At 42.8% G+C, this 13,192-nt stretch overlaps 1 protein-coding gene across 1 annotated transcript; it reads right to left on the bottom strand.

Annotated features, from left to right (window-relative positions):
* Positions 1–11,213: 11,213 nt before the first annotated feature.
* On the bottom strand, positions 11,214–12,782 carry GJA10 (gap junction protein alpha 10). Its single transcript, XM_073336653.2, has one exon. The coding sequence runs from the start codon at positions 12,780–12,782 to the stop codon at positions 11,214–11,216; it is 1,569 nt and encodes a 522-aa protein (XP_073192754.1).
* Between the last annotated feature and the right edge of the window lie 410 nt (positions 12,783–13,192).

The following is a 13,192-nucleotide window of genomic DNA, read 5'->3' as shown; positions in this document are numbered from 1 at the left end:
CATGCTCTGACCGAAAGTATCTGGATCCTTCAGACTAGCAGAAATTATACTAAACACTTTGGTGATCTTTGATGCTTGTTGTTTGCTATTAATTTCAAGCATCACCTTCTGATTTCAAGAGTGGAATTGCCCTAAGAGTTTGTTCCAGAACCAGTTGGATACAAGTGCACCTCTAATATATGCCTTACAGATTTCAGAGGCCATATTCAAAACAGGGTTTTATCCGTGTATGCAAGGGGGTGCAACCTCTCTTCTCTTCCTCCACAGGTCAAACAGTATATGGACAGTTTTCACACATATCTACCTGTATAATCCTCTGTACCTCTCATAACTGGTCAATGACTGTAACAGGTTACATCAGGTGTTTTTCTACTTTTTACACAGATTCTATGCGATTAATGTAACTTAATTCAATGCATCATTTTATTGTACTAGTTCTTAAGCTTGTCTTTATTTTTTTCTAGGTGACTGTGGTTTCTTGTGATTTTTATTGTATAAACGAGATGGCTGTTGATGCTTATTCTCTGTTACTAAGAATTTTTACCTTTTTGGAAAAAAAAGCATTGTTATGAACTAATGAATTTAAAACTTCATTTACTCATTGTAAATACAGTATTGTGCGCAAAAAAAAACCTTTCCATTCATTTGAATTGCTAGTGTTAACTGAATTTTGTCTAGACACCATTTCTGTTGATGAAATAAAGACATATCATTATGTATGATATATCAACTTTTCTTGCCTCTGAAATTAATGTCCTATTTATTAATGCAAGAGTAATGGTTTAATTTCTGGAGGATATATGAAACGTGGTTAATCCTTGACCACATGACAACCTCCACCTATGTAGGCCTAGTACAGCACGACTGGTTATCTGTGCTCCAGGCAGGTCCATTGCATGACTACCAGAGGTGTGTTGCTGTATGACTGAGTGCACAGAGTAACTCACATAACTATATCCCCATAATACTGATTCAAGCTAGTTCATCCTTCGTTCTCAACGTCACTTAAGTAACCACTGTATTTTTTAACAAAACCTAAGAGAAAATAGAATTGTTTCTATGGAAATGCAAAACAAAGCAAAAATTCCAACCCAGAACAAACAAGCAAACAAAAGTCCTTGCAGCATTTGCAACCCAAACATTGCAGCATTCCACGAATGAATGGAAATCTGGAAATGAGACTGGCTGACATGTTAGCATTGTTCAAGCTGAGAGGAATGCAAAAAATAAAGAGCGTAAACAAAAGAAAGTACGTTATATTGTTTTAATAATGTTAAAGGTGGTGGTAACTCAGACAAGTTTACTGCGGTTTTTTAAAGTCTCTTAAGCTGCAAGCCCCCCATCACATTAAGATTGCCAGGAAGAAGGAGACAGCAATGTGAGCTGTCTGCAATCCCAAGTCCAGCTGGAGGCCAGGAGCTGGCCAGCACAACCCACAAAGACCTTGATTCAGTTTGATTTAAGAGCTTGCTCAGTGCTTTGCTGAATCAGGGCCAAAGTGGGCGTGACCTTGCCAGGCCTGCTGGGAGATGCACACTAATGCAGCGCACTGCCCAAAAAGGCTCCATCGGGGGAGAGCTCCTATAAAGCCTTTGTCTTTTTATAGACAAAAAAGTATACCACAGACTGCCCGGCTTTGAGGATAAATGCCTCTGCCAATGCTGCTGTCCCTGGAGATGTAACTTACACCCTTTTGCTTCTACAGTAGTAAACCTGGCCTGTGATGTTTAAACCAGCAGTGTCCTTTAGAAAAAAAGAGCGGTGATGCTACGCTCCAGAATCTTCCTGGAAAAGCTGGCATATACATCAGCAAAGGCCCCTTTCCTTTCAAGTTTGTCAGAAGATACTTCATCATTTATATCTCCGTACAGCACAGACTCTACTCCCGGTCTGTAGTCAAGCTTTGTTTATCCGTCCGTAAGAGGTCATGGCTGCTTCTTTAATGGCTGGGATTTTTGGTTTCATTTTTCAGTTTAAAAAACAAAACAAAAACAAAAAAAACCCAAGCAATAGCTTAACCAAACAGTGTGTAACTGAGGCATACATCCTTGAGGAGTATGGATGGAAGTAATTAAAACTAGGATAAAAGCACTATGCAAGCTCAGTGAGCAGCCTAACGCTTTTTACACTCAGTGCTTTTTTTATTTTTTTATTTTTATTTTTTTGTGCTTTTTACTACTATTTCTGTGCAGCTGTCAGAGCCACAAAGGTGTTGCATGATTAGGGAGACTGACATACCAACCACCTAGCTTGCTTAAAAATGTGATTCTTCACTGGAACAAATGGAGCATTGATAACAAAGGCAAGAGATGAGAGTGTGTCGTTGAATAATGAATGGGAGGAGTTGATGAGCACGTGAGCGGGGACTGATATGGATAGTTTGGGAGAGGGTGCCTTATTTTTAAGGTACATGGGTTGGAAGTGCGATTGTCCTGGGTCATGCACATATTAGAAATCTAATTATCCAAAGCAGCTATTTCCTATCAAACAGTGAGGCCACGTTTTTTTTCTTTTTTACAGCCCATATAGGAACTGATGGAATGAACAAAAGAATGCGATCTTTATGATCCCGGGCAGATGTTTTGGGATCTCTCATTTAGCAAACTGAAGAAGAATGCATAAGCTTCACATTAAAAAGCAATCAGCCAATTTGATTTTGTGTATTGTTTTGCAGTGAGGGTGTTGGCAATGAGGGAGACAATGTCAGAGTGGCAATTAATCCCTAAAAGAATGTGAGCTTCACCTTAGCCCAGGTTGCTGAGCAGCAGCGTGGATTTAGATCTCTCTTTGTTCAACCTGGAGGACGGTGCTACAAAGTCCTGGTGTGCTGCTTTCATCTTTTATTCACTGGCTGGTGGGCCCCAGGGAGTGAAATGTAAAAGAATCCTTCCGAAAACCTTCATATCTAACTAAGGTTTCCTTGCAAACGTCTTCGGTCTCACCACTCCTTTGAAAGTATAGAGCTTGCATCTTACAGAGATAAACACTACAGGCCTAAACAACAAGTTGTGCCTCCCAAATATTCTCCAAGGAGACAATGCCATTTCTGCAGTAACTGCACACACAAAGCAGCTGCTGCTTGGTATATATGAGTGAAATCTTGAGTTTTGAAGCAGGTTGTCGGCCCACAGCGGCAGTCAGGCTACGTTGCTACATGTGATGTCATAAAACTTGGCGGTGTGTGAAGCAAGGGCTTTCTTCCATGAACTGCATCATGCTTTTTAGCTTCAGAAAAAATGGAGAGGCTGGTTTTTTTGCTTCCTGCTGAGGATTGGTTCGTACACGATTCCTTGGTTTGTTTCTTGTCCCCAGAGTGGCATTATTTTTTCATGATAGATGATAGTTCTAGGAGCATGCTCTGAAAGATGACAAGAGAAAGAGAAAGTGAGACTGAGTGGTCTTAAAGAACACAGAGAGGTGTTTTTTTAAAAAAAAAAAAAAAAAACACCGTTATTAACCCAGGTTCCATCAAAATATAGTTGGAATTTTTAAAAAATCTGTTTACGTTTTAATACATTTACATTATACTGCCTTTTGCGGTCGTAACAGAAAGGTCCCTCTTGCATTTATACATTAATCACTGCTGTAACTCTACTGAAGGGCCCAATCCTGCAGTCCTGATGCTGGAAACATACAAGCAAATGAACGCACAGCTTTTTTGTAGCTTTGCTAGAGATGCATGGACAAAGCTACACTCAGCAGAGCTCCAGTTTCTAAAAATCAGCCTGATCTGTATTAACGTACACATTCCTCAGACAGGAGATCCCTGAGTGCCAATTTCTTATCAGCCCACAAGTTTGTCATTTTGAGTCTGGATGGTCTGTGAACCTGCTGGATGGCTAGTTTAGTGGATCAAGTAAACTGTACAGGCCCTTGGTACTTCGGGTGTCTTCATCACAAAGTACATTGGAGCACTCCTGGGCAGAGTTCAGTTTGCAGCATAGCAATAATCCAGAGCATTCAAGAATTAGGACAGTCATGTAGAAACAAACTGCATGAAAAAAAACAGCAAGAGCTGACGCAGGAACACAACCATAAAAAATTAATGTTTAAAGCTTTTCCAACATCTGAGTAGAACAGAGCAACTTTGCTCAGTTTGTCATCACAATGCTATGTTTTGATGGGGCTTAGCTGGCATATTCCATGTTGTTCTGAGTATCAAACAGACACAAAACATTATTTTAATATACAATCGTTTCCATTGGCTGGTTTAGCGCCTTAGGTTGTGGCAGGTTTCAGTTTAAATTAATGGCTATTTATTCCATAGGTGCTCCCACAAGGATGGTGACCATTTGTGTGTACTGAAAAGATTGTAAGAGCCCAAGCTGAATAGCAGGCTCTGCCGCTGTCTGCATTATCTCCAGTTACTACTAGCCATTTGCCCAGTGGGAAAATAACCCAAAGCTAAATGGAGAAGTAAGCAGGAGGGGGGGAAAAACAACTCTCACTGACTTCAGTAGGGCCAGGATTTCACCCATTGATACCTTCTCCCTGGCAAACGAAAATCAGAAATCCAATTTGGGCCTGATTGTGTGAGGTTCTGAGCACATGCAACTCCCATTATCTTCACTGAGGATTGAGGACACTCAGGCCTGGTCTAAACTACAGCGTGAGGCAGCTTACGTCAACCTGATTATGTCAGTGTATCTACTACAGCCTTGCTCCCACTGATGTAAGTGCCCTACTATACCAACGTGATAACTCCACTTTCACAAGAGGTGTAGGGCTTATGTCGGTGTAGTTAGGGCAGCACAGTGTCCCTGTAAAAGAGTGTTACTTACATCTATTGCCTGTCATTCTTCTCAGTTTCCAAATTTCGAGTCTCCGCTTCAAGCCGTACTGCTGCCCAGGCTCCCTGTGGGGAGCTTTGCTTCCCCCTGGGATCCTGACTCCCTGCTCCGAGCCGGCCTGCTGACCAGGCTCCCCACTCCAATCTGCACTGCCAGCTCCCCGCTCCCCATTGGGAGCACAGCAGCTGACCGGATTCCAAGCACGGATCTCCCTGCCAGAAGCCTGGCTGTCTCCCCCCACTCCGCTCCTGGGCTCTCCAGCCCCTTCCAGGAATGGGGCAGCTGCACCAGGCTTCTCAGCTCCTTCTTCCCCAGCGGGAATGGGGCAGCTGACTGGACACCACGTGCAGATCTCCCAGCCAGGAGCCCAGCTGCCCCGCCAGGCTCTCCGCTCCCCACTGGGTAATTACTGCGATGGCTGTAAATCGACCTAACATAGTTTATAAACATAAGTTTATAATGTAGACACACCCTCAGCAACTAATGGGATCAAGCTCAAATAGGGTGTGTCTACACTATAAACACTATTCCATGCATTAGCTCCACTTTTCTTTATTTTTGTTCCTGCTGTATCCCAGTCAGCAAGGGTAAGTGATCTTGTCCTTCCACTCATGGTTGCTTGGAAAGTAAATTTCTCCTCTCTCCCCTTCTTCACTGTTTCAAGGGAGAATTCTGATACCTCATTTTCTGCTCCCCATTGAGAAGTTTCAGGTAACTCCTACTCCATGAACCAAATAGCTCCAGGTTGCCTGGCATTCGGTGTAGACAATCACATTGCACTCGCTTGCTCCTGGACACAGACATGGGAGAAGTTCTACTGAAATCAGTAGGCCTCCTCATGAGAGTAAAGTTACAGGCATAAAGGTGTGCAGGATCAGATCCTTCACTGGTCCACTTTGTGTCTGATCTAGTTAATATCACAATGAACCCAAAGGTTAAAATATTACTAGTGTAGAAAGTAAGGACTCAAGCCTCAGTAAACCCTCACTCATGAACGTAATTGTGTTGAAGTCAATGGGTCACTTCGCACTGACATCAATGTGACTACTTGTCCAAGGGCGGTCTACTGATCTTAGGAAGACTTGCAGGATCAGGCCCTGAGGCAGGATTCCATTTTCCCCTCAGTTACATGGCTGCAATCCCCCTTGATTAAAATGCGGATGGGGGATTGTAGCTGAGGGCAGATCGGGCCCAGAAAAGCTAGGTGTAATCTTCCATGTGAGTCCTGGGCAGCGGTTAAGATGGAGCCATATCGATGTCCCGATTTCCCTGCTGCACTGCAAAGGTTCTGTGGGAGCTGATGAAATTCCCCACTACTGTGGTTTTGGAACCTCTGCGGCTGATCGTTCTTGTTGATGTCAGCATCCACGTAGATGACGAACTCCCTGAGTCAGCTGAGGACTTCATGACAACAATGATAGCCATGAGACTATCCTAGCTTGTTGCAAGCTCACTCATACAGCAGGTCATGCTGTAGTTGTTTTGTTTGGATTAGGTGAAGGCAACTGAAAATTATACAAAAAGAAAAGGAGGACTTGTGGCACCTTAGAGAGGAACCAATTTATTTGACCATAAGCTTACTGAATGCATCCGATGAAGTGAGGTGTAGCTCACGAAAGCTTATGCTGAAATAAATTGGTTAGTCTCTAAGGTGCCACAAGTACTCCTTTTCTTTTTGCGAATACAGACTAACACGGCTGCGACTCTGAAACCTGAAAATTATACTTGTATCATGGACTGAATATTCTCTCCCAACTTTGTGGCTCTGGTACTTCTCTCCTGTCAGAATGAAGGGCCCATTTTGGTGGACTGGCCTTATAGGGTAATGGAACTAAAGGATTTTCAGGGAACTGTGAAGGAAAATGTTGTTTCTCCAAAGGATTGCTCTGTCCAGAGGATATTTTAACAATCTTTTGACCTCCCCTACTGAAGTGTCCCCTTGATGTTCTCTTTCCCAGGTTCAGTCTTCCAGGTTTATGAATCACCTCTGACAAATGAAGTATATAGGCTGCTCATGGTAAAAGTCTTGGATAAAAGCTGTGTAAAGATTTTTAAAATTCTTATGACATGGCTGTACGTGAAGCAAAGGAATGGCTCTTAATCTCTACCAAGTTTCAGACAGGGGTTCTTTAGACAGCTTGACTAATCAGGACTGTCTCTGCTCAATGACTGGTCTGAGTCCCACATCTGGTGATGAAATTCATTGTTTTGCAAATATAATCTATCTGATCCAGAGCAATGCATTAGCATTCATGAGAACAGAGCTGTATCCCAAGTGGCAAACTCAGTTTAGGACAGCATTGCTTAGAGGTACTCCAGATGTTGAAGAACTTTGTGCTAGATCTGTGTTTAGGGTCCAATTTTTTCCTGACTGGTGAGGGCCAGTTGGGAAGTACTAGGAAGATGCTGCTAGTCTCCTTGACCGTTGTCAATCTGCGTAGAAATTTGTGTTTGGCCAGGAGGCTGCACTGGTTATATTGGTCAATGATCTCCTGGTGATGGATAAAATCAAGCATCTATGATGATATTGTTAGTTCTGCCAGCTGCCTTCAATATCCCTAATCATGGGATGTTGTTGACTCACATTCAGGCCCTAGCAGCAGTGGATGGCATTGATTTTTTGTAAATTCAAACTTTTTTATCTGAGAGAGATTGGACAGCAGTTGTAGGCAATTGATTTGCTTCTCCTAGGAATCTCAAATATGGGGTGCAACAGGGTTCTATCTATAATGAGGAGGAGTACTTGTGGCACCTTAGAGACTAACAAATTTATTTGAGCATGAGCTTTCGTGAGCTACAGCTCACTTCATCGGATGCATGCAGTGGAAAATACAGTGGGGAGATGTTATATACACAGAGCACATGAAACAATGGGTGTTACCATACACACTGTAACAAGAGTGATCAGGTAAGGTGAGCTATTACCAGCAGCAGAGTGATTACAGACCTAAAAGTGGTAATTCTTCAACAAAAAAACTTCAAAAACAGACTCCAGTGAAAGACTGCTGAATTGGAATTAATTTGCAAACTGGATACAATTAATTTAGGCTTGAATAGAGACTGGGAGTGGATGGGTCATTACACAAAGTAAAACTATTTCCCCATGTTTATTTCCACACACACACACACACACTGTTCACACATTTTTGTCAACTGCTGGAAAGGGCCCACCTTGATTATCACTACAAAAGGTTCCCTTCTCCCCTTCCCCCCCCCCCCAGCTCTCCTGCTGGTAATAGCTCACCTTACCTGATCACTCTTGTTACAGTGTGTAGGGTAACACCCATTGTTTCATGTTCTCTGTGTATATAAAATCTCCCCACTGTATTTTCCACTGCATGCATCCGATGAAGAGAGTTGTAGCTCACGAAAGCTTATGCTCAAATAAATTGGTTAGTCTCTACGGTGCCACAAGTCCTCCTTTTCTTTGTGTGGATTCAGACTAACACGGCTGCTACTCTGAAATCTATAATGAGGGGCTCATGGAAGGATTAACAGGGCAGAGACTGTGATATTTTCAGATGCAGATGATAACCAGCTTGGCTCTATCTCATCCAATTGAGGTTGATGTGCCTTAATCAAAATCTGGTAGAGATTAGGGCATAGATGAAAGGAAAAAAAATCTATCTGAGACCTATTCTAGCCAAGATAGAGGTGATGGTGGTAGTTTGGGGAAGTAATCAAAAAAGACAGAAGAGATCATATCAACCCCTTTGTCTGAGGGTGTTTTCCCTCCATTGGTTGCCCAAATTAGAAATTTTTTTGATCAATGGCAATGCAGAGTGGAGAAGTATATTTCTGGCTGTTTAAATTGTTGTTTGAAAATGTATTTAGGTTTTGTGCTGTGCAGATTTATCAGGTTTCAGGGTGGCAATTCTTTGTCTGGATTATTATTTTAAGTCATTATTAAACAGAAGTAGAAATAGCCTTTTTTGTACTTCAGTTTAAATTTTTTTATTTTTTTTCATTTTTGTTGCCTTATATTAAGATCAAATAATTTAATCTTCTCAATGCTCCTGACAGGGAAGTAGGTAAATAATAATACCATTTTTAAAAAATCTAAACCTTATTGTATGGTAAAACTCCCACTGATGTAAATGGGAACAAAATTTGGCCAATACTAAGTACTTTTTACAATTCCAACCATAATGTATAGAAATCATAAGGATAGGGAGGCATTAGACACATTATGGTATAGTTTTTTTGATTTCCTAGAGCAACAGTTTTTTGTGGTGCATTGGAAAATTTTTATTGTTCTTCATCAAGTCTCTTAGCAATATTTGTACCAAATAGCATTTGCTGCAATAGTGATCAAATTGTATGTAACAGCATGTCTGCCTTGCGATCGCATGGACACATTGTAGGCAGGTAGTGACAGATTAGCTGATGTGTGTATACAAATTTCAAAATGCTGGTGACATTCACACAGATAGTGATCCATGAAGGGTGTTTACCACAAACACTTGCATGCTGAGCAAGGTGTGCTGCTTTCAAGAACATTGAAATTGTTTAGTTTTGCAAGTTGAATATAATTCTTTCGAAGACCTGACCCAAAAGGCAAAATAGCAGCTATTGTCATGCCCTGTATTTAAGAATGGCAGGCAAGGCTGTCATTAATTTTCATTAAGATGCTGCTTAAGTTCTGTCCTGTTTGTTCTGGTTTTACTGTTTACCTTTTAAATAATCCCATTCTATTATATTCCAGTCCTTATGCTGCACTTATCATCATAGTATCTGAATGCCTACCAGTAGTGCATTAAGCATCATGACTAACATCTATCATGTGTTGTTTTTTCTCTCATCCTCTCTCCATGGGAGAAGCATGTGCAGTGGAGTGTCTTGTTTTGGTAGGGGTTTTGGTTTGTTTTTTAGAAATATGCCTGTTGCTATGTATTTATATAGCACAGTCAAAGAAAATGCACTTTGTACGTGTAATGGGAGGTTTGTCTAGTTCCTGAGGGAGTTCATTCCACAGACAGATTGCCCCTGAAAAAGCTCTGACTCCTGCACAGATGAGCTTTACCCTTATCATAGAGAGTCCCACTGTGCCAGAGGATCATAGTTGTTATCCAGTGTCTTCATCCTGGAGCACTATGCAGTTTTTCAGATATTCTGGGCCCAGGCCATAGAGCTCCTTGAAGATAAGGACCCAGACCTTGAACTTGATTTGGAATTCTATGACAAGTCACTGTAGGGAGCAGAGGACAGGTATGATTTGTTTGTGATAGCCTGTGTTGCTGAGGAGAAAAGATACCTCAGACTCAAGCAGACACAGAAAACCAGCAAGATGGACTCTGATCCCTCTCTCCCTCCAGTATTGGAAACAACAAAGGGGAAAATGATGACACTGTATTTAAGAGAATGAGAATTTTCTTCTGTATGGTATTTGCTGATTGTCTATACGTTATAGAGACTATGGCACAATTGAAACTGGCGAATCAAAATGGTAATGTGCTGAATAATGTACAAATATACTTTCTGCTCATTAGGCAGAGGTTCAGACATACATTTTTAATGTGTAAAAAGGTTAGTTATTAAAGAATGGGGGAAATGGAATGACATGTATTCGAGGGCCCACAGTGTTTTGAGAGTAAGCTTGTTTTCTTTTAAAATCATTTTTACCTCAGATGGTATAAGATAATATCTGAAGGTCTGCAGATCCATACTTACTGTGCCCCCACCCCCAAGCCAGTGAGCCTGACTAAGGGTTTGCAACTGCTGGGCTTAAGCTATTTTAAAATTCAACTTTGTTGGCATCTGGATCCAAACTACAATTGTTTATTAAAATCGAAAGTAAACAAGCTAGTTTCAGACAGATTGTGTGGTTACGGAATATGAACAGGTGCTAAATATGAAATTACCCACTTGCGGTATTATTCAGTGTTTTATGGCAAAAAAACCCAACCCTAATCTAGCAGAAATTTTACATTTTTTATAAAGATTTAATAATCTAATTTAGGCAATGGTTTAACCCAAAGTTACAGTCCAAGAGAAATCCTGCCCCCTGAAGCTGAGGGGAATTTTCTCATTGATTTCAGTGGGGGCCAGGATTTTAATTTCTTGTATTGTAAAGAAACCCAGAGTGGAATGAACCTCTACTAGGATATGGTAAAATCCTTTAAAGATCAATTGGGGGATATATTTATATTGTTTAAATATATAAGAAACCTCAGTGACCGAAGCCAATAAAGTGATGAATGATCTGTTACTGGTAATATTCACTTTAGAGGCAAAAGACAATCCCATTTAAGCAGAGAGAGAGGTTGATTTGAAACCTTCAAGGATTGTGAGGGATGTGGTCATGTGAGGCATGAGGCCAGGTATGTTGTTTGTTACTGTATCCGAACAACTTCCCAGCCACATCCTGGCCATCCTGAGGCCTTGCCTAAGGCTCAGACGCCCTACGAAGAGCAGTAAGTCACACTAGCGGCTATAGAGGGCAGGACACTTGGCTCTACTTACCATGGACATTCTACGTCCCGTTGCACAAGGGGGTGGTGGGGTGATGGGCGGGCTGCTCTCCTCTCTGCATTTGGCTTCAGAGCTGGAGCCATTCCTGGAGTCAGAGCTCTCCGAGTCACTGGCCAGCTGGCTCTCAGACAGCACCCTGGACAGGAAGCTGGCCTTGCGATTGCCCTGATAATGCCCGCTGTCCGGAGAGTCACCGCGATCGTCCCCATAGTCTTTGCAGCTGCCCACCCGGCTGTGTTTGCGGAGTATATTGCGGGGGGCTTGGGGGATCTCCAGCGGACCGGCACGAGTGGGTGTCTTGGCTGGCTGCACGGGGTTCCTGGGCAGCTCTGGGATGTGCTGTTCATTCCCTGGGCAGCTCTGGATGTCCTGCTGGGGCTGCTTGTGGGTCTCCTCGCTGCTGGAGGAAGGGTGACGGGATGGCTGTCCCAGGTGCTGGTTGGAGAGCTGTCTATAGTGCTGCTCCCTCTCGCAGGGGTTTTCCGGGTGCTTGTAGAGGCGAGGGACCTGTCCATGGTGCTGCTCACTTCTAGGCCTATCTGTGCTGCACCGGCGCTGCTCAGCACCCATCCCTACTGCCTGCTGGCATTGATCAGCAGGTGCCTGGAGCACTTTGTATCCTTGCACTGGGGGCAGATAAACAGGCAGCCCACCCTGCTGGTTTGGCAAAAGTTTATAGCTGCTCTGGGGGGAGGAATTGCTCATGATGCAAACTTGCTGCACCACCGAGTTCTTCTTCAAGGTGCAAATGCTTGTCTCCTCTGCCATCACTGCCTCTCTTCTCTGCCTCCCATGCAGGGTCTTCTTTATCTTCCTTATCCCCAGGTGGATAATCTCTAGGATGTTCAGGAACAGGGAGACAGCTGCAATGCTATGCATGAAAATCATAAAGATGGTCTTCTCTGTGGGTCTGGACACAAAACAATCCACCGTGTTAGGGCAGGGAGGACGAGTGCATTTGTAAAGGGGATACATTTGAAGCCCATATAAAAGATACTGACCTATCATAAAGCCCACTTCCACCGCTGAGCGGGTCAAGATATGCAGGATGTAGGTGCGCAATAGGGACCCTCTCAAGGGCGCTTTGTTCACTTTCTTCTGTTCTTCTAACTTCCTCAACTCCCTCTCCATTCTCTTGTGCTCCTCTGGGACAGGTTCCAGTTCTTCCAGCTGGGCTCTAAGATGGGTTTTCTTCTTCTGCCTCTCTTTCTCAAGGGCCCTAAGTCTATAAAGTGCATGTCCCATGTACACTAGGGATGGGGAAGAGACAAAGATGATCTGTAGCACCCAGTATCTGATCAAAGAGATGGGGAAGGCTTTGTCATAACAAACGTTGCTGCAGCCAGGTTGCTCTGTGTTACAAATGAACTCAGACTGCTCGTCATCCCAAACATCTTCAGCAGCCACTCCCAGCACCAGCATCCGGAATATGAAAAGGATAGTGAGCCAGATTTTTCCCACGATGGTGGAGTGGATGTGCACTTCCTCGAGGATGCTGCCTAGCAAGTTCCAATCCCCCATCATCAGAGGCTCATGTCTGAAATGGAAAATCCCATGTCATTAAAGCATCCCACATTAAGCTGGATTTCTATAGGAACTGGAGCTTTTCAGCTATGTTCAATAATGCTTTTTCATATTTCCTTATGACACACCCATGAGGGAAGAGATTTTAAAAGTTCCTGAGTTTTCCAATAAATGGCTCATTACTACACACACCAAATTAACATCACGTTAAGGATGTGGGTGAGAGATACAAAGGCAAGATCGTACTTAGACCTTAGAGGCTGATTTCAGTGATAAACTTTTGAAGCTCTTTCCTCACTTACTGGTTTACATCACATCCTTACTGTTACTGAAGCAGTTGGTTTTCTTTTTCAACATCATTGTTCATATAATCGGGCTATAGCTGGCAGCAGCTTCACCCACTCAAT

This window comes from Lepidochelys kempii, chromosome 3, assembly GCF_965140285.1.
Source record: "Lepidochelys kempii isolate rLepKem1 chromosome 3, rLepKem1.hap1, whole genome shotgun sequence".
NCBI classification, from domain to species: Eukaryota; Metazoa; Chordata; order Testudines; family Cheloniidae; genus Lepidochelys; species Lepidochelys kempii.
This window is presented reverse-complemented; position numbering and strand designations above follow the sequence as displayed.

Excerpts from the sequence above, each read along its gene's own strand:
- GJA10 (XM_073336653.2), bottom strand. The coding sequence starts at position 12,782 with ATGGGGGATTGGAACTTGCTAGGCAGCATCCTCGAGGAAGTGCACATC.